The following is a 25533-nucleotide window of genomic DNA, read 5'->3' as shown; positions in this document are numbered from 1 at the left end:
TGAGGACTGCTCCACAACTTCCCTTCACACACATAAGTGAGATGATTAACAATTGAAAAAATGCTTTATACGTCCCGTCATAGACACACATACCAATTAGAAGAGGTCTTCTCACCTACACAGAACCCTAGGTAAACAAACAAGGATACATGCTCACACAGGTAAACATCTGGAAGAAACAGGCGTTCATGTCTCACCATGGATTTCTAAAATCTGAAGACATCCTCCAGCAAAAGTGGAATTCATGAAAAATAAAACATACTTCTTAGAAGATGAGTTAATTTGTGAACATTACTTATTGGCCATGTATAGCAAATGAGCCAATGTTTCTGAAATTGATGGAGAAATTAGTCCTTTTTTTTTTTTTTCTGGCTGACCTATTGGTATCTAAAATGAGCCAGAACACAATGGTCATGCATTTAAAGGGAACCATTAGTTGTTTACCATGACTTAGCAAAAGGATTCTCAGACACAGAAACTATTTCTGCTGGCGTATGGTAATAAAACTTTTCTCTCATTTGGACTATCGGCTGGGCCAAAAAGATTGAGAAACCCTGAATTGGGGTGTTTCCTTATTGGTCGCTCCTCCTGATAAGTTTGCCTACAAGGCGTTCAGTATTCACTGCTGACCCCATGGAGCTGCTTTGTCACAGAAAGCTAAGTCAATAGGTCTGCCCCTAGAGGAGATTTAGTATCTAGGACAAAAATACTCTGAAACATTCCCCGAGACCCTGTATGGGAACCCAAGTAGATTCACCAATTCTCTGTAACTCAGACCCTCTTTGAAAGCTTCTCAGCAGCCATGGAGTGAGTCCAGGGGGCAATACTGTACTAAACGTGGTAACTGTGATCTCAGAAAAGAGGGGACACACACTGAACTGAGTCCAGAGCTTAGCTGTTTAAGTGCCCGTGATTTTGGCCAATAGACTGGCCTCTCCTTGGTTTTCTCATCTGGAAAAAGCCTCCCTCAAAGGGAGGTTAAGAGGCTCCAGGTAGAAAAGCTTTATGAGGGTGAGAGTGCTTTGTAAATTGGTAGGAGCTATGCGTGCAAACATGGTCACCTATACCGTCAGTACTTCTGATTTGGAGCAGGCAGAATGAGAGCTAAAGTTTACTGAGCTTTCTCTGTGCTGGGCAGTCAGCTCCTGATATGTGTTAACTCTCTGCCATGGACTGAATTGTGTGTCCCCAAATTTCATATGTTTAAGCCCTAACCCCGATTGGGATGGTATTTGGAAATGGGGTATTTGGGAAGTAATTAGGTTTAGAAGAGGTCATGAGGGTGCCTTTATAAGAAAAGGCACCAATAAGCTCTCTCTCTCTCTCTTTCTTTCTCTCTCTCTCTCTCTCTCTCTCTCTCTCTCTCTCTCTCTCTCTCTCTCTTTCTCCAAATGGAGGAGAGACCATGTGAGGATACAATGAGAAAGTGGCCATTTGCAATGGAAAGAGAGACCCTTCATTAGACACCTTGAGCTTGGACTTCCAGCTCCTCCCTCCCTCCCTCCCTCCCCGCACCCCCCCCCCCCCCCCCCCCCGCCACACACACACACACAGTGAGAAATAAAGTCCTGTTGCCTAAGCCACCTAGTCTTTAGTATTTTGTTAAGGCAGCCTGAGCTGACTAAGACACTCCCCTGATCTCATAACATCCCTATGAGATCAGCCCTATCATTACTGCCACTTTATACATGAGAAAAAAGGAGCCCAGATAGTTTAATGAACTTGCCCAAGGCCAAAATCACCAACTGGGAAATGGTGGAACCAGTATTATGAATTTATGGCGAAACCACAGAGCTAAACCACATTTCCCATTCCTCTTACATCCAGAGTTTTTCTTCAGTGAAATGTATGTGAAAGCATTGTATACAGCTCATAGGCTAGGGTAGGGAAGAGGACACAGCCCGTTTCCCCATTGTCTCCCTTCCCTTTGGCAGGGACCTTAGATTCCGTGTGTAGGAGACAGCAGCACAAGAAGAAAGCAGCCTGGGTCTTTCAGTGGCATTATAAAGCAGAGCACCTCCCCCTAACCAACCCTCCCTAGTCTCCCACTAAATAAGAAATTAATAAATTGTTGTAATAGGTCTGTTTGTTACAGCAGCTTGTATTACTTACCCTAATACATCCCTAAGAGTCCTCCTTAACAGGGACTACTTTACCCTCTCTTGACTATAGCCATAGACAGCAAGTAGATACTGCCATTAAGAATGGCTTAACATATAAAATTAGTTCTAGACATCAAGTATCAGCAAGATAACCAAACCACTATTATGTGTAAAAATGATGAAGATATTGGTATGCAGTATAAAAACCTGAATGAATACTACCTTAATTAAAAACCAAAAAACAACACAAAGATATTTTTTAAATGAATACTATTGTACTTCTCTTCAAGGAAATTTACTTTGATTACTAACACATATATAACCTGACCCAATAGGGTTTATAGCCAAGCTACCCTTTAACTTCCAGTACCCAGAAGAGCCCCTGTCCCATAATAGATGATCAATTATGGGAATTGACTTTGCTCCTTTGAAGGAGCCTTTGCTCCTTCATTGTTTCTGCTCGCTACGCTTTTAAGATACATACAGTCAGAAATGTTCCCAGTCAGTTTTTTCTCTGGGGTTTCCAAATAGCCTACCTCTTCTGGGAAAGTCCAAAGCAGCCCTCTCTTCTAGGACAGTGTTATGGGATGAATGGCGTCTCCCTCCAAAATTCATGTTTTGAAGCCCTAACGCCTAGTACCTCAGAATGTGACTATATTTGGAGATAGGGCCTTTAAATAGGTGATTATGTTAGATGAGGCCATTAGGGTGGGTCCTAATGCAATTGGACGGGTGTCTTTGTAAGAAAAGAGACCCCAGGATTAAAACACAAAAAGAGACACCAGGAAGGAGCTGCTGGTTAGAGCGCAAGCTCTCAACAGCAAGGTTGCGGGTTCAATTCCCGCAGGGGAGGGTGGGCTGGGCCCCTGCAACTAAAGATTGAAAATGGGGACTGGACTTGGAGCTGAGCTGCGCCCTCCACAACTAGACTGAAGGACAACGACTTGGAGCTGATGGGTCCTGGAGAAACACACTGTTCCCCGATAAAAATTTTTTAAAAAAATAAGTAAATAAATAAAATGTATATCACAAAGCTGAAAGAATTTTCCAGTGAACATTAAAATGAATACTGGTACGTCCCCCACCTAGATTGTACCTTTAATATTTTACTGTATTTGCTTTATTGCACATCTATGCATGTATGTGTCCCTCCCTCGCTCCATCCATCCATCCATCATCTTAATGCATTTCAAAGTACATTGCAGATATCTGTAACTTCCCTCTCAATAGCCATATCATTAACCAGAATCCAGGACACTTGACCCTTGAACAACACAGGGGTTAGGGATGCTGTCTCTTCACACAGTTGAAAATACAAGTGTAATTTTGACTACTCGTAACACATATGTTGTATATTGTTTGTATTACATACTGTTTTCTTACAACAAACTAGAGAAAAGAAAATGTTGTTAAGAAAATCATAAGGAAGAGAAATTACATCGACAGTATTTATTTAAAAAAATCCACATGTACGTGATCCACAGAGTTCAAACCTGCATTGTTCATGAGTCAACTATATTTGCTTACAGTGGTTTCTTCTGATGTAAAATATATGTATATACAACGATGAAATCCACAAACCTGAAGTGTGCATTTGCAAAGTGTTGACAAGGACATACACCTTGTAACTCAAACTCTTATCAAATATAGAGCATAATCATCACTCCAGAAAGTACTCAAGCCTCTTTTCAGTCAATTTCCACCCTCACATCCCCAGAGGCAACTATTACCATGTTTCCCCCAAAATAAGACCAGGTCTTGTACCGTATTTCCATGAAAATAAAACCGGGTCTTATACTAATTTTTGCTCCAAAAGACGCATTAGGGCATATTTTCAGGGGATGTCTTATTTTTTCATGTACAACAATCTATGTTTATTCAGATACAGTCATGTCATCTTCTTCTGGAACATCGTCATAAAGTACTAAATGCGTCCATCTGGCTGACGATCTTAACTGGGGCTTATTTTCAAGGTAGGTCTTAGTTTCGGGGAAACACGGTATTATAATTTTTGGTCCACTATAGATCAGTTGTGCTTGTTCTAGAACTTCATTTAAAAGGAATCATACAGCATGCATTCTTTTGCATACAGTTTCTTTCACTCAGCATAATGTTTTTGAGACTAAACTTGTGGTTGTGTGTAGTGGTAATCTCATCCCTTTTTGTGTTTGGTAAGTATTTTTGAATATACCATGACTTGTTGGTCCATCCTCCTGCAAATGGACACCTGGTCCGTTTCCAGTTTGGGGCTATTATGAATAAAGCCACTGTGAACATTCTTGTACAACTCTTTTTGTAGCCATCTATTTTCATTTCTGTTGAGTAAATACAAAAAAGTAGAATTTCTGGGTCATAGGGTAAGGGCACGTTTAGTATTAAAAAAAAAAAAACTGCCAGAGTATTTCTTAAAACAAAGTGGTTGTACCCTTTCACTTTCCCACCTAGGGTACCCTCCCGTTCTCAGGAATATTTTTCACTTTCCCATTCCGGAATCCCAAGATACAAACTGTTTTCTGTTTTCCACGATGAATCGTCTCCACAAAGTGATGGCTGATACTACCAACCACCTGGGTTCAAGGAGCCGATTTTCCCAATTTCCCCGACCAACTTTTCTCCGGATTTGGGAACGGGAAAGTGAAAAAATTTTCCGAGAACCGGCGGGAATTCCCGCCCGGAAACCCTACCACTAACAATATACAAGAATCACCATTGCTCCACATTCTTGCTAACATTTGGTGTGGTCAGTGTTTTGAATAAGACCAAAACTGTCTAGATTTCTGGCTCTGGGCGTTCGAAAACGGGAGGGCCTTTGTCGTCACTAAGCGTGTATCGTGGGTACTATGGTTGGTGCACACTGTACAGAAGCTAATGTAATTTTATTCCTCATAATAACCTGTTTAGAGCCTGGGAGAAGTGAAGTAACTGTGGACCTAGGATTCAAAGCCAGGTTCTTCTGGCTCCATCTTCTTTCCATCCTTGGCTAGGACTAGTGCAATTAAAGGTTGTTCACAAGGGAGATTCCTGCGCAAGGGGGTGTCGTCAAACGTTTCCCACTGGTCAGAGACCTCCAGGAAGCTCGGAAGATTTGGGTTCGTGGTAGAATCTGGTGTTTCTGGCCCTATAGGTTTGGATGAATAGGGGACAGGGAATGGTGGGGGTGGGGGGTGGGGGAGGAAAGAAATTCTCCAAACTCTTGCTTCCTTCTACTCGCTGGAAGTTCAGGAGATCGATCTCCCAGACTTATGAAAGGCCTGAAGGGAGAATGAGCAGCCCAAGGAGACCTCCGAAAGGTTTTACCTGCTGCTCTAAGCTTCCTAGGGATGCTGGTTACAACTCAAATTCCCATTACCATTCTGCTTGGCTTACATAATGTCCCCCAAATGGGCGGTCTGACTGAGTGGGAGCCGAATCTGTCCCCCGGGAGCATCAAGATTTAAAGGGCTGTGTCATTGCTGGGGTTTGGGATACACATGGAGAAGAAATGGAATGATTAAATAGAGCCCTATTTAATCCTCACGGCTGTCTGAGGTAAATGTAGTCATCTTCATTAGCCACATGAGGAATCTGAAAGGAGGGTTCACGTCACTTATCCAAAGTCACACCGTTCTACGTAGCAGACTCCAAAGTCTGTCCACTTCCCGGTGGAAAAGACTGATGCAGGGGCAGTAGAATCACGGGGTCAGAGCTGGATACTGAGAGATCGTCACTCTCAAGGTCCTTCCCTACAGAAATGCTGAGGCAGCTCCAGCAATTAGTCCTCAGTGGTATTAATCACTGTTTTCATTACTACATAGTTGGAGTAGCTATCTCACAGGCACGTTCTCAGAATATTAACGCTCCAAGAGCCTTTGAAAGCTCTTCTGGGCATCCTGCTCTCTCGGTACCCCCACCTCTGGCAATGTTTTCTGAATGAATGAAACACGGGTCGGTTATCCCCTCCCCCAAGCAGGGATCCAGCCGGCTTTGCTCTGCTTTCAGGCGGAGGCGGCCCCAGTGGAAGTTTTCTAGGCCGACTGGAGACCCTTAGGGCCACTTTCAGTTCCCTCCCGCTCCCCACAGGCCCCAATCCGGAGGGGTAGAGGCCGGCGGGGCTCAGAGCCCCTTTTCCGGGGCCAGCGCCCCCACCCCCAACGGGATCTCCAGGAGCCCACGAAGGCGCGCGGCGCGCAGGGGGGACGGAGCTGGGGTGCAGTGGGGGTGCCGCCAGCAGGAGGAGCAGGGGGTGGGGGTAGGGGTGCCGGGCTCGCCGGGGAGCCGGAGGTGGGGCCGCGAGTTCCAGCGATCACGTGACGAGTCAGGCGTGCTCGGGGCGGGGCCGAGCGCGGTAAATAGGAGTGGGGGCGGCCCGGGAAGCGACGGCGGCTGCTGTGGCACCGGCGCTGGCACCCAAGGCAGTCCCCAGCAGCAGGCCCGGACTCTCGGCGGCCGAACCCGGTGAGTGCGGGCGGTGGCGGGCCGGGCGACCGCGCAGCGCCACCGCGGCGGAAGTGACCTTGGTTGGGGTGATGAGACTGGGGCCCTGTGTGCCCCCCCGCCAGGCCCAGATGCTGTCCGGCGGCGCCCCGGGGCGCCGGCGGGATAAGGCGACCCTCCGGTTGTTACAGCCGGGCCAGCCGGGTGGCAGCCGCGCACTCCGAAGTCGCCGTGGTGAGAAAAGCGAAAAACAACCCTCCAGCGCGCAGCCGGGCCCAACCCCCACTCCGGCCGGGAAGCTTGCGCCCGCAGGTCCTTGCTCGAGGGCTGTGTTCATGCCCAGGGCCGGGTCAGCTTGACCCCACGATACGCCTGTCCCCATGGCCCGCCTGGTAGGTCGCCCAGGCGGAACGGGGGAGTTTGCAGGGAAGGTCCGAGGGAGGAGCCTGCGAGGAATGGCTTGGTCCTGATCCCAGTGACTTTTGGCCACTATCTGGCTCCCCGGCCCCTTCTCGGCTTCTGGGCCTCAGTTTCCGCAAAAAAAAAAACTGCTGAGATAATACTATCTACATGCATCTATTTTAGGTGTTTTCTTACTCTAAAGGGTTTGCCTGGGCAGCTTTCTGCACACAATCACGCACAATTCTAGGGACCCCAGAAGACAGAAACCGAAAACAGGAACCTGGAACTGGGTGGAATAGGGTGGAACCCACATGAAGAGTTAAATCCAAAGATGAGCGGAGAAATTAAGCAGAGAGGGGGATGTGAGGCTGTATAGGGCCCCAATCCTCCCGGCCCCCAATGCCCTCCCTACTCCTTGACTGCTGTGGAGAGGAGACAGTGCCTGAGGCCCAGAGAGGTGTGGGAGAGGGGAAGCAGGTGGGAGTATCTGGGGCATCACCTCTTCCCTCCTGCGGGAGGGAGCATTTAGGGAGCACTATAGAGTAACTGGCTTTGAGAGGCTCAGCTGGCAGGCAGTCCAGGTAAATCTGAGGTGGATTTGCCTTCTTCGTGGGCCTAGGTCAACCCCTTCTCTGCTGACAGGCAAAGGGAGAAGTACAAAAGCCCAGGCTCCATACATCTCTACCTGACCAGGTAGAAACCCTCACCCCGTGGGAGGGAAGGTGGTAGGTTCAAAGGGAGGCCTAGCACCTTTTGTTGCCTTGGGAAACCTGATCCCCAAGTGCCTCCACCCCAGGTGAATGCCGCTGAGATGCATTCATCTAAATGAATCTATCAACGCAGATTGAGAAGGTGAAAGGCTTAGAAGGGTGTCTGACTTGGCCAAGGCTCTTTCCCTTTTCTAACATAATGTCCTTTCCTTAATGGAGAATTGTTTCCTCTTGTCACTAGACCCAGGGACCTTGAGCTTCAGAAAGGGGCTGGGCCATCCCCACCCTGTGTGTCTTTCCCAAAGAGACAGGTTGAAGGTGTTCTGAAAAAAGGTTCTGCTGAAACCTTTTTAGGGCATTTGTCCCAGAGCTGGGGTACTGCCCAGTGGAAAGGTGCAGATGCCTCATCCAGGGGTTTCACAGACCCAGTGAGCGGCAACACAGGCCAGACACTGCCAGGATCCAGTAACTCCCTTGATGTTGGGTCAGAACAACTCTGTTTTCTAACTGGTCAGATGGTGAGAGTGGAAGGGTTTTTGGCTCCAGGAAAAACCTGCCCATGTGCCACTGGTTCAGCACCTTGCACCAAGACCCTTCCTGTAGACTGGTTCTTTCCCCAATTGCTGTACTAGGGAGATGGAGAAGGAAGTTGCCCACGTGTAAGCGATGAGAGAGATTTTGTGTTACTATTGGCAGCTGGATTGAGAAGTGACGGGAGAGCACAGAGGAGCCTTGAAATGTTTGTCAGGTGATTTTCTTAAATGAGTGGTGGTTGTGTAGACTATCCCTGCCCTTGGGAGAGAAGGACTGAAATATTTCGGGGTGAGGACTCATAAGGTCTGCCGTTTGTTTTTGATAGTTTGACATAAACAAAGTATTAAAAATATGGGCGGTTGAGCTATATGAAATGGGAGTTTGTGAACGTCATGAAAGATGGAAATCACACATTTCATAGGGTCCAATCTCAGGCGCAGAGAGATGGTAGGGATTGACAGTAAGCTGCTGGATGAGTTGAGGCACATACAGGTGTGGATTGTACTCACTGGATCCTGAGAGGCAGCAGTCTACACCTGGTCCCGTATCTTCATCTCTTGTCTTATTCTCTGTACAAACTCCATGAGCTGCCTAAGAAAGGGAGGGGAACCCTGAGTCCTTCCATGACTGTTACTCATACTCCGCCCTAGTTTGGATAGGGCAGGGAATCTAGGGATCAAACACCATTACATATTTAGACTTAACCACTCCAGTTTGTAACCTCAGGCCTCAGCCGCATTACCTCTCCGCAGCACCAGGGGCCTCCATGTCTCAGGCTTGTGTAGGGTTCGCAGGGTGAGTGCATTCCCTCTTGGTCACAGCTCCCCTTTGCAGGGAGCAGGTTTTTCTTTGCTCTGCAAGTCCATTACCACTGCTGTGCCTCCTTGGGGTCTTTCTGATGGACATTGTAGCTCCTTTCTGCTCTTCTCTGTATAATTCTCCCACACTCTTTTTTGTAGTTTTAATACTTTGTATCAATCCATGAACAGTGTTACTAAAATTGGTATACCTTTAATTATGTTGCATGTATCCTTTTCCGCGGTTGTTTATGAGTTATTTATGTTGATACATACAGATCTAGTTAATTCATCTTAAATACAGTGTATTTGTCTACTGAGGGACAGTTAGGTTGATTTTGCTTTTTCACTGTTGCTCACAGCACTACAGTAAGTATCTTTGTAGCTCTCAGACACTTGCAAGAGTTCCTCTAGGGCAAAGCAGAAAAAGTGTAATTGCTGGGTCATAAGGTATGTGCATCTTCTATTTTGCTGGATATTGACAGAGTTCGTGGAGAGAAAATGAACTTTTTACCAACCTATACTCCCAGCAGTGTTGAGGGTTCCTGTTCCTCATATTTCCCAAGACTAGTTATTGCCAGACTTTGATTTTTCTCAAGCGCCAGTTTCCCTCACCTGTAAAACAAAAGCCTATATAAGGCGTCCAGTGTTACTGTTTTATGAATGCTGGGTGCCAGGAAGAAGCATGCCTGCAGTGTTGACTGTGTTATCTGTCTCTACCAGGCCAGTAACTCATTTAGTCTGGTCATCAAGATAACCTAGAGCAATCAGCAAGGATGGGGAGAGGAGGATGGGACAAATACCACCAAGACAGTAAACTCATCCAGTATAGAGCACTGAGAACATGTAGATAGTCTGCCAAGAGACCCAGCGGAGGCTGGGCTTCCCCATGACCCTCTGACCCAGTCTTGGACAAGATGTGTTCACACATGCACATAAGTCACATGGCTTTCGGGCTTGCATAAGACCTGGGAAGGTGGTGCCGTCCAAGGGCTTCAGTCACTCCAGGGTTGAGCTGTTCTCCAACATCAGCTGAGAGTCATCTGCTGCCCATTCTTGATCCACTTAACCCTACAGGTGTTTGAGGTGGGGCTGGGTGCTTTGTCCTGGTGGTCAGGATAGCACAATGAACCATCATTTGAGGGCTTGTTACTAAAAGTTGGAGGATCCTCATTTTTCATCAACGCTGAGATACTTTTGAGAATAAAAAGAATTACCCGGGGACAGGAAGACTTAAGTGGCCTGTGCATAGGGAGATGCATATTTACTCCACTAGTGAGTTTGAGACTTTCTTAATGGTAGTTCATTGTAAGTGTTGCTTGCTCCGAGCTAGGCAGTTGGAAGCCACTTTCAAAAAGAGCATCTCCTTCCATCTCTCAGCCTTGTGAGGTGAGTATCTCTTCCTGGGGCCCCTGGAAAGGAAACCAGGACCAAGCCTGAGAGGTGAGGCCTTTCTGTTGCTTGCTTTTATGGCTGCCAACATCTCGGTCACCCCAGTACCCAACCAGCCGGAGATGTAATCGAGCCTGTGATTGAATTAGGGAGCTGCTGTGTTCTAGAAAACTGGAGAGGCAAGGAACACTAATCTCATTTAAATCTCCAAGGATTCCTAAAAGCTTTTATAAAGTAGTTGCAAGGTCCTTCCGAATCCAGGCAGTATGCCCATTATAGAAACCGAGACATGGGGATGTAGTGCCCCATCAGCATCTCAGTAAATCAGTATCAGCTGGTGAGCAAAAGCTTCCAGAACTTTCTAGAGCTTTTCAGAACTTTGTCCAAATGATGTCTGGTTTCTCAACAATACAGAATTTTTCAACTTCTGAGGGCCTTGGGGTCCATTGTTTTAAGCCTAAGATAGTACTAATTTTCTTCTGTTTGCAGGATATGGGCTGTTGTGGCTTTTCTGTTCCATTTGTGGGCACTGTAGCTACTGCATGGATCCTAGACACTGTAGGAGAGCAGCTTGAGTAGGCCAGCCCTGCTGAACTGGGTGGGAATTAGTCACTTATTTTGGACAGATGATGGGCAGGTGGGCAGGAGGGGAAGTACCTGTGAGTGGCTGAGGCAGGTGGATCCTTCTCATTGCTTTTCCTGGTTCCCTTGGAGTCTGAAGGGCTGATGAGCAGTGCTGCTGGCAGCCAACTGCAGTGGATGCCTTTACAGGGTCACAGCAGTTGCTGGGAGTGGACATTCAGCTGCAGGGAGCAAGGCTCTAGGGGATGGATAGCCAACCTGGTGCCATTTGTCCTCACAGCTTCAAGGAGACAGATGATGACTAAGCCTTCCCCCCCTTTTTTTTAAATTTAAAGATTGTAAGCCAAGCAGCAGTTAAACATGTTTGCCTTAGGAGCAAAGACATAAGACAGAAAAGACCACATCAAAGGCTGTGATTCAGAGTCAAAAGGGAAAGGTCTTGCGTCTCCTTCAGGTCAACTGGAGGGTGATTGACCAAGACACTTCTATCAGCCCCGATAGCGCCACTCCAACACTGAGGTGTAACTGGGCAAGCTGAAGTCCAGGGGAAATGGAGATCTGCTGGTCTTGTTTTGTGGGGGTCCTGAAATGGGCGAAACTTGAGGAAACATTAGTGACAGCAAGAGGCAAGACAGACAAGTCTTTGTGGAAGAGGAAGAAATGGTTCTCTCCCAAGATCCCACTAAATCTTCACACCCCTCCTGTATTTCCGCCTTTCCTCTAATTGAGAGCCACTCTGCTGATATATAAGGCACAACCTTAACTTGCAGCTGTTGGCAAAATGCAGGTGCTCAGGTTTTTGATTCTTTAGGGCCACCTGTGAAAGAGGTCGGCCGTACATGAGCAGTAGCTGCAGGCAAGGAAGAGGAAAGGACCAGCGAAAGGCTGTTGCTGGACAGCCACTCATCTTTTTCTGTATGTGCCAGAAGATTACAGCTGGCTTATTTGGAAAGTTCAGGTACACATGCCCTGGCTCATTAGATTCAGTACACATTTAGAATCGAGCCTACCTGAGGGCTCTATCACCAGTAAGAAAGCAAGCTTGGTGGCAGCCCAAATTGATTCTGTGGCCCTTGTGATGTCAGGATTCAAAGCCTCCTGTGACTTGGCCTCAGGTCCTCTCCTATGTTCATTCCATCCCTTTCTAGAGTCCCAAGGTCCAGAGTCCCAAGTCCCAGGAATGGCTTCAAGGTCGTCTTGGGTATGGTTCTGATGTGAGGGGAGGTAGATAGGATCAGCGAGCCACGGGCCCTTTTTGGCACACTACGTTCTACAGAACTTCAGTGGGGTGTGCTTTCATATAAACTGTTAAGTGCTATAGGGATTTGCAGAGGATGGAAATGAGAGAGCCTTTTTTAAATTTTTTTTAAGCCAGAGATTAGCTTGGAAAAGGGAAAGCTCCGTGTCGTGGAACCCCAGGTCTACCCAGGAAGTCCAGCTGACTGAGGACAAGAAGTATTATCTTCCCACAACACTACCCTCCACCAGTCCACACCCTGAAAGGGAGTTAGTTGACTTTCAGTGTTCTGAAGTCTGTTTGGGTCCTTCTCCCTCATGAAATAAGAACTTTCTGTCCATTCTCTCTTACAATCAAGGGAAAGACAAACAAACAAACAAACAAAAAACCCCACAGAATTGAGAAATGGGAAATGTTTGCCCAAAAAAGGGGAAGCGAAAGCTGGTCATTTTGTGCTGATGCCGTGGGAGCTGTGACTAGCTTGTAACAGCACAGCCTGCTGTTTTAAGCCACTTGCATGCAGTTTGTCTGGTGTTCGTGATTTGTGTGGACGTGGAGAGAAGGAAAGCTGTCTGCTGCTCACTAAAATGAAATCCCAGTGCTCTCAGGGTATCTGTGAGTCTGTCTCCTCTGGGAGGAGAAATGTGACGTAATATTCTTTGGGCTCTCAACAGTCTCAGAACCCTCCAAGTGGAAGTCCATTTGGAGGTTAATTGAAGTTATAACCTCAATTTTAATTTAGACTCTTCTTGTTGATGTGGAGGTATTGTGGAGTGATACCTGGGATTTTCCCGCATGGGCTAGAGGTGGAGAAGAGAAGAGAGGGAGGGAAGGCAGAAGGGTGGTAAGTCAGGCCTGGAGATCAAGTGTGCCCAGGTGAGCAGCCCTACTGTGTCAGGGGCCTCTTCCCACCCTCATTTCACTCTGGATTCCCACCTGGACAAACTAATGGCTGTGAGTCCCATTTACAGGGGGGAGTGAGGCTAGGTGAGGTTGGTGCTCATGGGTGTGCAGGTAGTAAGCTCAAGGGCCGATGTCCGAATCCAGGTCTCCTGACGCCAGTCCCAGGACTTACCCTCACCTCCGGCTGCAGCGGCTGTGCCCACTTAAAGCCTAACCCAGACGCTCCCTTATTGCCAAGGCCCTGTGCCTGGGGCACTGAGGCAAAAGGGAAGAGCTTCCCTAGGGCTCAGTCCTGACGGGCTGGGCGGCAGTGGTTCATGCTGGGCTCCAGCCCTCCAAGCTCAGGACTGTAGTTCACGGGAGGGGCCGCTGGTTCTCCACTGAGGCAGGGTTATGAGGTGGGAGAATCAAGTTGACAGGAAATGTGGAGGAGGCCCTGTGGAACCGAAGGAAGAGCAGGATGAGTGTGCGTGAAAGACACGTCTGGTGCAGAAGCGTGGGGGGCCTGACAGGCCTCAGGACTCAGACGGGTGCGGAGAGGCCGGGTGCGGAGAGGCCGGGAGAACAGCCATGGCCCTTGGCAGTGCAGGAGCTGAGAGCCATCTGGGAGGTGGGTGGTGCCTGTGTTCTCTCCCACCACAGAAACCAGAGAAATCTTGTTTAAAAATCCTAGTTGCCGTGGAAGTGCTCCTATTCTCCACTTGCTTGTGATTTAACATCTCAGCAGATGGCTGAGCCCCACAGGGGCACCTGGGGACACTCTCATTTGACGTTTAAGGAGCATTCCACTGGGACTGCCTCCTGCACTAGGTTCTCCTATCTTGGAAAAATGTTAAGATGCCAAGTGTGAGTCGGAGGGCATCGATAAAAAGAAAGGAAGCCAACTGCTTGGCTCCTCCGAGAGCGCCTTGCTTCTTCTGCCATGTGAGGAAACAGCAAGACATTTACCTAACAAATTTGGAGGCTGTGTGGGTCCCTGACACAGGGTCATGTGAGTGACAGCCTCTCCATGAGTCACTGAAAATGGGAAGGTTAAGTGTTCAGAGCAGGAAGTCGCTAGGGAGGGAGCCTCGTTGGTGGCTGGGGAGATGATTGGAAATGCATTTGGGGACTCATTAAAACCAGTGTTCTTTCATTAGATTGGTGGCATGGGGTCTTTGGTAGCCCTAGCTATTCCTAAAAGACCAAAGCTTCAAATATAATAATACATTCATGTACAATAAAAAAGGCAGGCTATATAGTGAAAAGGAAAGCTAGATAGTGAGAAGGAAGTAACTGCTACATTTACTACTTTTGTGTGTTTTTCTTAACGTTTTACATGTAGTGACAGGAATATACTTGTATACCCTTAATGGGCTCATGCACTTACCATGACTCACCTGTGACATGCTTTTTGTCTTTTTTCCGCTTACCGTATATCTTGGGCATGTTTCCTTTCTCTGTACAATATGACTCACGTCAACTGTTCGCCTCTTAAATGGCTGCTGTGTATTCTATTATTTCCCCATTTACCATACTTAACAATGACTGCTATTGGATACATGCTTGGTTTCTGGCCTTTTGCTGATACAGAGAATATTTAGGGAACATCCATATACCCGTATCTTTGCATTTTGAAGCTGGTAGGGTACATTTCTAAAGGTCAGCTGGCTGAGTCAGAGGGCATGCAGATTGAAAAGTGACGGAAGTGGCCAGGTCAGCCTCTGCGTGGTGGTGCCTACCACTGAGCAGTGCCACATTTCTGCTTCCCCACATCTGACCCCTGCCGAGAACTGTCAGACTGTTTTTGTAAATTTACTGTGTATGTCCTGTTGTCATTTTTCTGTTATGCTGCTTCTATTCTGATTTTTAAGAGCCCTTTGCATATTAAGGAAAGAAGCCATAAGTATGTGTAAGCACTATTTTTTTTAATTAGATTTATTGGGGTGACAATTGTTAGTAAATTTACGTAGATTTCAGGTGTACAATTCTGTATTATATCATCTATAAATCCCATTGTGTGTTCACCACCCAGAGTCAGTTCTCCTTCCATCACCATATATTTGACCCCCTTACCCTCATCACCCACCCCCCACCCCCAGCACTATTTTTTTTATCTTGTCACTCTTTGTTTTTCTAAAGAGAGGCTTTATTTTCATGTAATCAAACATTTTCCCTTTAAGGTTCTGTTTTATGTCAATCTTGGGCACCCTCCCTCCAGTATTACATTTTTTTAAAGTGCGTTTGTTTTCATCATACAATTTCTGTTTTTCTGCAAGACCTTTGTTCCATGCAGCAGTTTTTGTGTGTAAGAAGTCAAGTGTAAAGATTCAGCCTTACTCTTGTTTTTCTTCAAAATGCGTAGCCAGTTGTGTAAGCACCATTTACTGAGATATACCATTTCCTCGCTCACCTATAACCACACACACTAAATTTCCACATAGGATATATTTATTACTGAATGGTCTATTTTGTTGATCAGACTGGTCCTGGGCCGGCATCACCTAGGGGGTTATAATACATTTACTACCATGACGATGGCCAGGCCTCCATCCCGTGCTCTTTTCCACAATAATCTTGCTATCCTTACACATTTATTCTTCCAGATGAATTGTTGCTGAAGCTACAATTAAGTTTAAATAGTCCCTCAAATGTCACTCACTGTGTGGGAGGTAGCATATTAAGTGCTGTCACCTAAGTCATGTCATCTTCATGTAACCCTCGCAAACTACCTGTGGTCTGTGAGGAGGTGGGTCATTTCACAGAGCCTGCTGTGTAAGCCCCTGAGGTCAAAGGCAGGAAGTTCCCCCAACACACACAGTCCCCGCTGGATGGGGATCTCACAAGGCCCCCCAGTGGTGCCGCACCAGAACACATTTCTTATTTTCATAGAGCTGCTGGTCTAAGAGTGTGATTCAGAGGCTGAGCTGGAAACTGCTGGTCTCCTGCCTCACCAGCCAGTCCAAGATCTAAGGGCCGTGGTTGTGATGTCATGGTTTCCCTTTCCAAAAGCCCCATCTCTGGAGCGGGAAGCCAAGCCTTTGGCTGACTGGAAAAACCAGAGAAAATCCCAGAAAACTTGTGCCACTGGCCAAACCAGCTTTTCCTCCCTGGCTCTCCTGAGGCTGGCACATGCTGGGTTTAGCTTGGCTTGTGTTCTGCTTGTTTTGTTTCCAAAATATGGCTTAAGAAGTTTATTTTCTCTTGCATTTTTCTTATCCCACTGGTCCCCCACACACTGTTTATTCTCTCACAGCACTAACTTGGAAAGTCTCCAACTTTGTTCTGCAAATCCACGGAGTGGCAGTTTGGCAATAGCAGAGAGGGCACTGGACGCAGTTTTAGCCTGAACATGTAGGCATATTCATTCGTGTAAGACAGACACGTTGGTACTGCCCCTTGGGCCCTGGGGTTTTGACAGACAGCAAGTCAGCCCTGGCCCGGGCCTCACAGCTCACAGGAGAGTTGGGGCCACAAGCCATCAGAGAACAGCACCATTTCAGACTGTGAACTTCGCCCTAGCTCTGAGTGACAGCTCTGGAGACCCAAGCAGCACCAGCCACCAGCCCTCTTAGCTGCACAGGGAGGAGCCTCAGTGCAGGCAACACAGCCCCTATTTTTTCTCTCTCCTGGCTCTCAGATTCTTGGAGGAGAAACGCACATGGTGTGTCTCAGCCCATTGAGTCTGCTCCAACGGAATTCCACAGACTAGGCAGCTTCTAAACACATTGATTTCTCACAGTCTGGAGGCTGGAAGTCTGAGATCAGGCTGCCAGCGTGGTCGAGGAAGGGCCCACTCCCCGGTCACGACTTCTGTGTCCTCACATGGGGGAAGGGGCAGGGGAGCTCTGTGGGGTCTCTTTTATCAGGGCGCTAATCCCATTTGTGAAGGTTCCACCCTCATGACCTACTCACCGCCCCGAGGTCCCCCTCCTAATCACACTCCTTGGGAGTTAGGATTTCAACATGAATTGTGTGTAGTTGGGGGCTGCAAACAGTGCATGGCACAGTCCCGTGTGCTACACACACAGGGTGGGACTTTGAGATGAGGCCCAGGAGCCCATGGCACCATAGGTCCTTGAGGGTTCTCTGCTGTCCCACCCAGGCTTGACAGAAGAGGAAAATGAGGAACAAAGGGGACAAATGGCAGCCAGGGCGAGAACATGCATCTTTTGACCACTGGGTTGTTTCTGGCCCCAGAACCGTGCTGCCTGAAATGGCACCCCTGTTGTGTGTTGAGCATTTGAACTGAGTAAAGGAGAAGCAGCCTGATGTCTTCTGTCCTTTCCTTTCTAGGTGAATCTAGGACCCAGCTTCCAAAATGTGGCGGATCTTGACCACCCTCAGCTGCCTGGTGGTGCTGACCAGTGCCCGGAGCAGGCCGAATTTCCAGCCGCTGTCGGATGAGCTGGTCAACTACGTTAACAAACAGAATACTACATGGAAGGTGGGCAATGGGGCAGCTTCCTACATGTGTCCCTTCCGAGGGTCGGTTTGCACATCCTGACGCCCAACAGAGGTGGCTGCAACTTGGCCCACAGGACAGTCTGTCCTGGACACTTGAAAATCTGATTCAGGGGGTGGCCGGTTAGCTCAGTTGGTTAGAGCGTGGTGCTGATAACACCAAGGTTGCCAGTTCGATCCCCACTTGGGCCACTGTGAGCTGTGTCCTTAAAAAGAAAAAAGAAAGACTATCTGATTCAGTCATGGCTGTGCAGAACCATGCCCAGCTCCTCCCTTACGTGTGTGTGTGTGTGTTGCCTGTATGTGAGCATGCATGGAAGTGCATGGGGAATAAACAAGCTTTGGAAGTGTTTTTCCAACTGGATATCTATGAGCCCCACCGTGGCAGCCAGCAGCTCCTAGCTTCTGCCCAGCCTAAGGCCTGAGCCTGCGGGAACCATGAGGAATAGGTCATGTTCAGGACTGGGAGGGACAGGTTGTCTCTCTGGACACCAGCAAATGGCAGCAGATCAGAGGAGACACCCGCTGGTCTGAGTGCCCACGCGGCCCGTGAATGAGGTCCCTCTGGGTTTGCCCCGGCCTGCTCTGCAGGGTGCCTGTCTTACTTAGTCTGTTCAGGATACTGTCACAAAATTTCTTATAAACAGAAATTTACACACAGTTTTGGAGGCTGGAAGCATAGGATTAGGGTGCCAGCATGGTCGGGTTCTGGTGAGGCTCCTCTTCCAGGTTGCAGATGGCCGCCTGCTCTGCGTGTCTGCATGTGGTAGGAGGGGCGAAGCAGCTCTCTGGGGTCCCCTTTATGAGAGCACTCATCCCACTGATGAAGGCTCCACCCTCATGACCTAAGCACCTCGCAGAGGCTCACCTCCAGACACCATCACATTCGGGTTAGGGTTCAGCGTGAATTTGGGGAAACACAAACATTTGGTCTGGAGCTGTACCCCAGCCCCCTTACTCTGCTGAGTTGGAAGGAACCCCTGGCCTTGTCAGGCCTTGCACGTGGGCAGCATGCACACCCGCGTCCCCCCCATCCCTGGAAACAGCCCCTCTGTTGGTGGGTGACTGCCGTGGTTGGGCTCTCTTCCAGGCCGGACACAACTTCTACAATGTGGACCTGAGCTATGTGAAGAGGCTGTGTGGCACCATGCTGGGCGGGCCCAAGCTGCCCCAGAAGTGAGTGCCCACTTGCTGGGGCGTGAGCAGCAGGCGTTTGTTTGGGACCGTGGGAGGGAGGGAGGAAGAGAGGGAGGGAAGGAAGAAGGCCTCCCTGGCATCCGCAGGTCTCACTTGCCCCAGAGCTGCACGGACTCTACGTAAGATGCAGGGCCCATTCCCAAATGCCAGTGTTTCCTGCTGTGCTGCTCCAGGTGGCTCAGAGCCCCAGGTCTGCTCCCACCATCTGGTGGACTGCAGCATTGTGCCTCACTCCCTTTCTAGGGGATGGTCCGCGGTCAGCTGGCCTTTGCAGGGATGTGGTGGGGTGGGCAGTGCAGGTGGTAACATGTGAGCTTCTAATGGAGACCTTCCTTTGTCCAGAGTTTGGCTTGCTGAGGACATCGTTCTACCTGAAAGCTTTGATGCCCGGGAACAGTGGCCAAACTGCCCGACCATCAAGGAGATCAGAGACCAGGGTTCCTGTGGCTCCTGCTGGGTGAGGCCCAGCTGGCTGAGAAGGGCTGGTGTGAAGGGGGTTGGGGGGCTAGGAGTGACCAGGGGAGTAGGGGTCCTGTGGTCCACAGTAGGTGGTCCTGTGACTAGGCATGTTACATAAACTTCCTGAGTCTCAGACTTCACTAGTATAAACATAATAAAGATCCTTATGGCCGTGAGTTATTGCAAGGACTAGGAGGAAGAATACATGTGCAGAACACCTTGTACAGGGCACGCCCCGTGTATGGGTTGTGATGTGTTTTTGTTTCTGTTTGATACTCTGTCCCGAGCCATTGGCCAATACCACTGGGTTTGACCTCTACTCTGCTTCAGAGACGCAGCCCTTCTGTATCAACGAGCTGTCTTAATTTTGTTTGTTTTTTGACTCTGGTAACATATACATAATATAAAGGTAACCGTCTTAATCGTTTTTAAGTGTACAGCTCGGTGGCATTAAGCACACTCATTGTGTAGCCATCGCCACCATCCATCCACAGAGCTTTATCATCTTGCAAAACCAAACCTCTGTCCCCATTAAACACTAGCCCCCCATCCTCCCTCCTGCCAGCCCCCCACAACCACCCGTCTGCTTTCTGTCTTTGTGACTTGGACTAGTCTGGGTACTTCATAGAAGTGAAATCAGAGTGTTGCTCCTTTGCGTGAGCTGTGTTTTTATGTTAAACATCAAAACCACACGTTTCAGGAATGAACTGAGTGCCCAAGGTGAGGCTCAGGGAGGATGGGTCTCTTGCTTTAAAGCTAATAAGCTTAGGTGCTAGGACCCTCGCCTGAGATGTCAGGGGAGACTAACCACCAAGGTCAGAGGTGCCCATGGCGGTCCTCCAAGGTGGTGGCTGGTGGACTCCACAGTCCAGGAGTGGGGCTCACCTGGGTGGGCCTTGTTCCTCCAGGCATTCGGAGCTGTGGAAGCCATTTCTGACCGGATCTGCATTCTCACCAACGGGCATGTCAATGTGGAGGTGTCTGCCGAGGACCTGCTTACCTGCTGTGGCATCCAATGTGGGGAAGGGTGAGTCTGAGGCAGCAGCTCCCAGTTCAGGGGCCCAGGCCCCTAGGGTGGACGGTGACTGAGGGCTCCCTGGGACGGAAGCGGTACTCCTTCAGGATGGGTGGTGGTCCTTTGCCAAAACCATGTGGGGACCTGGGGAGCTTGGAAGCCGGGTCTGGCGTGACTGCTGCTTTCTGGGAGGTGCCTAAAACCAGGCTGGCAGAACAGATAGTCTCAGGATGTGTGGTTCAATTTCAGATCTCAGATCTCATTTTTTTTGTTATCTTTGTTCCATTTTCCTGCTCAACAAATGTAATTGCCTTGGGGCCTGTTTCTTTATCTGTAATTAAGGATAATGGGTCCCCACATTAGTCACAGGGAACTAAACCCCTGTCTGCCTGGGGTGTTGTTGCCTTCTGCCACCTCTGGTCTTGGTTCCACATCCGTGGTTCTCAGCCATGGTTGCAGATTAGAAATACCTGGGTGTTGGGGGGGGGGGGGCGGGGCGGGAAGAAGGTGTGCCCAGGCCTTACCCTGTACCACTTAAGTTATTGGCACTGGTATTTTTTTCAGTGTCCCAGGGAGTTCTGTGTGTTGCTTGTTGAGAATATTCTAGAAAGGACACAACCTGGGAGAATCCTTCTGTCTTCTTGAGGATCTTGGTGGGTGGGCCGGGGAGCTTGGGTGACTCCCTGGAAGAAGGGACTATTCAGCAGAATTGGGAGGTCTGCCGGGATCTGGGCGAACTGTTGGGCCAGCTGAAGGCAGTGGTGGAGACACCAGGCCGTGGTCTGGGAGCAGCGAGCACCTCTCATTCAGTTCTAATGAATGGCTCTTTTCTTAGCTGTAATGGGGGCTTTCCCTCTGGAGCTTGGAACTTCTGGACAAAAAAAGGCCTGGTTTCCGGTGGCCTCTATGACTCCCATGTAGGTGAGTGTCTGCCCTCAGCTTCTGTCTGGTCAGAAGGATTTTATAAGCAATGAAAAATAATGGTCTCATTTTCCATTATAAAGTGAAGGTTGAGGGTTGAAGGCAAGAGTGCTGGGCTGAAAAATAGGGTAGAAAGACAAGCCAGTCTTCTTGATGACAGAATTAGCAACAAGTGGAAGAAATCTCAGGCTGTAGACTTGAGGGTGATTACTGTTTGCGTTGGTCATCACCCCAATTCTTTCTGGCTCGAGGGGCCTCTGTTGGGGCTGTTGGCTGACATCCTTCTTTCTACTTGCCCCTCCACCGCAGGTTGCAGACCCTACTCCATCCCTCCCTGTGAGCACCACGTGAATGGCTCCCGGCCCCCATGCTCAGGGGAGGGGGGCGACACCCCCAAGTGCAGCAAGATCTGTGAGCCTGGCTATACCCCGTCCTACAAAGACGACAAACACTTCGGTAAGCACTCCAGGCCAGAGACCCGCTGACAGCCTTCCCAAGCCAAAAAGAGGCTGGGGCAACTGACTCTTAAGAGTGTGGAATGCAGGATGGCGAAGGAAGGGCACTAATGCCTCTCTTGCCTGCCTGTCTTCTCCCTGAATTCGGCCTCAGGGATGTTGTCTTACAATCACAGTCCCGCCGAGTTGTAAGGGACCAAACCCCTGGTTTTACAGGGGAGTAGCCCGGCCTGGTCTCCTGGGTCCCACTCTGCCCTCTTACAGGCTCATGCTCAGGGCCTCGCTGTCCTGCTTCTAGGCTCCCAGATCCGGTGCAATCACCTCTCCCTGGGGAGCCTCCCCTGACGACCACCCCACCCCCTTCCTGGGTTGGGCAGTTCCACTAGATGCTCAGTCTTCCCCTGGTGGCTCCTGGAAAGCAGTGAAGAATTGGCTGATGGAGCTGTGGCAGGTGAGCCTCACCTCACTGGGCTGCTTCATTTGCCAGGATGCAGTTCCTACAGCGTCCCCAGTAGCGAGAAGGAGATCATGGCGGAGATCTACAAAAATGGCCCGGTGGAAGCGGCCTTCTCCGTGTACTCGGACTTCCTGCTCTATAAGTCTGGTGTGTATTGATCCCTGAGGGCCGAGGGTGGAAGGGGGACAGGGCGGTGTTAGGCCTCCCGTTGCCCAGCTCTGCAGATCCCTCAACAGCCAGCCCCTGACTCTCATCATCACTGCTCTCGGCAGCTGCTCCCGTTTGCCTCCCACACGTGCCATTCCACATCCCCTCTCCATGGTGTTTCTGTGTGGCCAGTTGCTGCTCATTCCTACTCATCCCTTAATAGGCAGCTCAGATATATCCTCAGGGATGCCTTCCCTCACCTCCCTGGGGCCTCTGGCTCCCGCCTGTCTGCTTCCATTGCTTTGTCAGCGTATTCATCACATTGTAACTGTAGGTTTTATGTGTCCTCTCTGTCTTGGCAAAGTCCTAGCATCATGCCTGCCAGCCAGTGGATGAGGAAACGGAGCATCTGCTGTGTGCGACACGGGGGGATTCACACTGGGAACTGGATGGTCCCCGGCCCGACAGCTGTCTTAGAAATCCCCCCGTTGTAGATGAACAGTCTGTGCTGACCGCCTGTCTCAGTTACATTCTGTAGACTGAGAATTCCAAAGCTCTCCACTCGTCTAAAACAAGGAGGAAGATGATTCTGGCAGGAAAAAAAATGTTACAAAGCTGGCAGTTCTTATTATAGTCCCCACCCATATTATAAAAGGATGAGGATGCATTTCCAGTTTGACAGAGTGATTCACCAACGAGGGGACAGCCTGACTGGCCAGCCCTCCGAGCACTTCATAGCCAGTAGCTTTCTCCATTGATCGACATTGCTACCAACTCAGCTTCTCCTGCGTTACCTTCTCCAGGGTGACCAACCCCAGAGCAGCAATTTAAAACTCTTTTAGCCACAGAATTCTTTTGACACATCCTTACATGCAGTTTCCAATATGTACGGCAAATAATTAGTATTTTAACATTACATTTATTTCTTAAATGAGAACTTATAACTTTAGTTCTAAAGGCACCCAACAAGCATCTTTCGTGGGTTCCTTTTTAATGTTGACTCAACATATTCGAATGTTAGGCTTTCAAAAAATACATTTCAATAATTCCTGAATATTGTGGGAACCCTTGGAGCCTTCCGATGCAACAGTAGGGTTCTGTAGAACCCTATTTGCCAACGGTTTGCGTCCTTTCCTTGTGGCAGGCCTGTTGGACCCTCTGGGCCTGACTTGTCCTGAGGAGGGGTAACCTGCTGAGTTGGAGGGAGGCTGTGAGATGGGGCCGTGGCCTGGTCTCAGCCTGAACAGGTTTTTCCTTTCTCAGGAGTGTACCAACACGTCACTGGAGAAATGATGGGAGGCCATGCAGTCCGCATCCTGGGCTGGGGAGAGGACAACGGCACCCCCTACTGGCTGGTTGGCAACTCCTGGAACACTGACTGGGGCGACAATGGTGAGTGGCCGCTCCCTTCCCGCTGAGAATTGGGTGTCATGAACCGGAACATAATTGTCATCTTCCTCTGCTCCACCTGCTGCATAGCTGCAAACCCGAGGCCTTGGGCTTACCTGCGATCTAGGTGTCCAGGTGCTAGTGAGCTGGGGTTTCCTTCTGCGACAAGGGCAGCCTCTGATCCCAAGAGGGTAGTAGGCACCAGGAGCCAGCTTCACATCGTTTGTGCCTGCCGGCTCCCCCTTGTACCAGGGGCATGGGGTTGAATGGAAGTGGCATCCAGAGGTCTCATGCTGGGCAAGCAGGGCAAGCTGACAGAGCACCTTGGTGCGGTCTGGTGTGCTTGGGGGCTAATTAGTGATTTCTGCTCCTGGGATTCAAGGATGAGTCTGAATATGTTGGCAAGGGCCAAACCCCACGGCACACTTTAAAGGCACCTTACTTTTGCTTTCCAGGCTTCTTTAAAATCCTCAGAGGACAGGATCACTGTGGAATTGAATCGGAAATTGTGGCTGGACTCCCGTGCACTGAGCAGTACTGGAAAAGGATCTAATCTGCTGTGGGCCCGTCCAGCCAGCCCTGGGGCAGTTTTTCCCTAAATAGAGCCAGTAGGGCTGGGTATGAGATGAGGGATAGGAATGTTTTATTCTTTGAGTTCAGATAGGATACAAGAGGTTTCAGACAGGGCCTGAAGGACTGCATTGGGCCATACCTGCTGTCTACCATGAGAGCTGTCTTCCAAGGAGACACATCCGAGGCCGGGCTACATCCCAGCTTGTTCAGTGGACTGCTGTCCCAATGCACATGAACCAGGGAGGCCACTGCTGCAAGCAGAGCACGTCCCGCCCCCGTAGACTAGCGCTGCTCCAGCTGTTGCTGCAACTATCTCCACACCCTTGCCCAGCTGTGCGTCAACAGGGAGTGTAACACACGTAGAGGGTTTGTAGGTTTTTCAAAGGGATGGAAGGAAAGTTCCTGACGACGGCTTTCCACCTGTCAGCAGTACCTCTCAGTAAGTAGCTTTTTAGATTTGGAAATAGATTGAGAAGAGAAATAGGGGGGCAGCCCTTTGGAGAAAGCCACATTCTCCCAGGACCCCTTCATCTGTTGAGCTTTGCGGTGTTGCTAACTTCCTCTGGTCTTGTCCTTGGCATGATTCTTTTTTAATAGAAGTTTTATTTTTTCTGCACCTCAGCTGATCACATGAACGAGAGTCTAATAGTTGGAAGAGCTGTGCTAGTTTTACAGACTGTCACCTGAACACAGAACTGGGTGGTTGTGACTTGACCAGCCTACCGACCTCTACTACCACTAGTTTGGGATAAACAGCTCTTAATGTTTAAAAATCATGCTTCCCCGGTAATTTAACAAGAAAAGGAATGACTGTGCCAATAAAAGATTTCTCCTTCCATGTAAAGTCTGTTCTGGTGAGTTCTCAAAGATCATTTGTCACTGTAGCCTTGTAGCTGCTGTCTGTCCTTATCTGTCCCCCAGAAAGTCATGTTCTCACGGATCTGGGTGCCTTGAAACTCCAACCAGAGCTCTCTAGCCTCAATTGTGTGGAACACAATAAACTGCCAGATTTTAGCTTCTCACTGCCCCAGCCATACTTGCAAACCACGGCTTCTATCCCTTCTTAGTTCCCTGTCATTCTCATCAACACGTCTCTAAATGCATCCCCGAAATGTGCCCCGAGCTCTGCCCCTGCTTAAAGAGCCAAGGACATAGTTGTACTCAACTTTTTTACCAATGACATGGCAGCAGTAACCTGTCAGGAGCCACACAGGCATGATGTTTCGGTGAGGTCATGACCTGGGTGTCCTGCTGGAGGACCAGCTTTCCCTGATTCCCTCCGGTGCTGGAATGGGCGGAGGCAGCCTTGAGCGGTATTCTGAGAGCTCCCTCTGACTCTTTAGTTTACATTGCTAGTTAGGAACTATTCCCTCGGGTGGTCCGAGTTAAGACTCATAGACAACAA

At 49.1% G+C, this 25533-nt stretch overlaps 1 protein-coding gene across 1 annotated transcript; it reads left to right on the top strand.

Moving 5' to 3' along the window:
- The first annotated feature begins 6166 nt into the window (after nucleotides 1-6166).
- CTSB (cathepsin B) lies at nucleotides 6167-24966 on the top strand. Its single transcript, XM_081077664.1, has 10 exons — nucleotides 6167-6536; nucleotides 17348-17498; nucleotides 18606-18691; nucleotides 19055-19169; nucleotides 20080-20198; nucleotides 21022-21107; nucleotides 21417-21563; nucleotides 22050-22166; nucleotides 23430-23558; nucleotides 24011-24966. The coding sequence occupies exons 2-10, from the start codon at nucleotides 17373-17375 to the stop codon at nucleotides 24106-24108; spliced, it is 1023 nt and encodes a 340-aa protein (XP_080933790.1). The 5' UTR covers nucleotides 6167-6536; nucleotides 17348-17372; the 3' UTR covers nucleotides 24109-24966.
- Nucleotides 24967-25533: the final 567 nt, after the last annotated feature.

The sequence above is a fragment of the Rhinolophus hipposideros genome (genome assembly GCF_964194185.1).
Source record: "Rhinolophus hipposideros genome assembly, chromosome: 16".
In the NCBI taxonomy this organism is placed as follows: Eukaryota; Metazoa; Chordata; class Mammalia; order Chiroptera; family Rhinolophidae; genus Rhinolophus; species Rhinolophus hipposideros.
The sequence above is the reverse complement of the archived record's forward strand: the minus strand, read 5'-3'. Positions and strand labels throughout refer to the sequence as shown.

What these genes read in the sequence shown, in the direction of transcription:
- CTSB (XM_081077664.1), top strand. Translation starts at nt 17,373, where the DNA reads ATGTGGCGGATCTTGACCACCCTCAGCTGCCTGGTGGTGCTGACCAGT. An exon ending in GTTCCTGTGGCTCCTGCTGG is followed by an intron (nt 19,170 to 20,079) that starts GTGAGGCCCAGC and finishes TTGTTCCTCCAG; the next exon opens with GCATTCGGAGCTGTGGAAGC. An exon ending in CACTGACTGGGGCGACAATG is followed by an intron (nt 23,559 to 24,010) that starts GTGAGTGGCCGC and finishes TTTGCTTTCCAG; the next exon opens with GCTTCTTTAAAATCCTCAGA.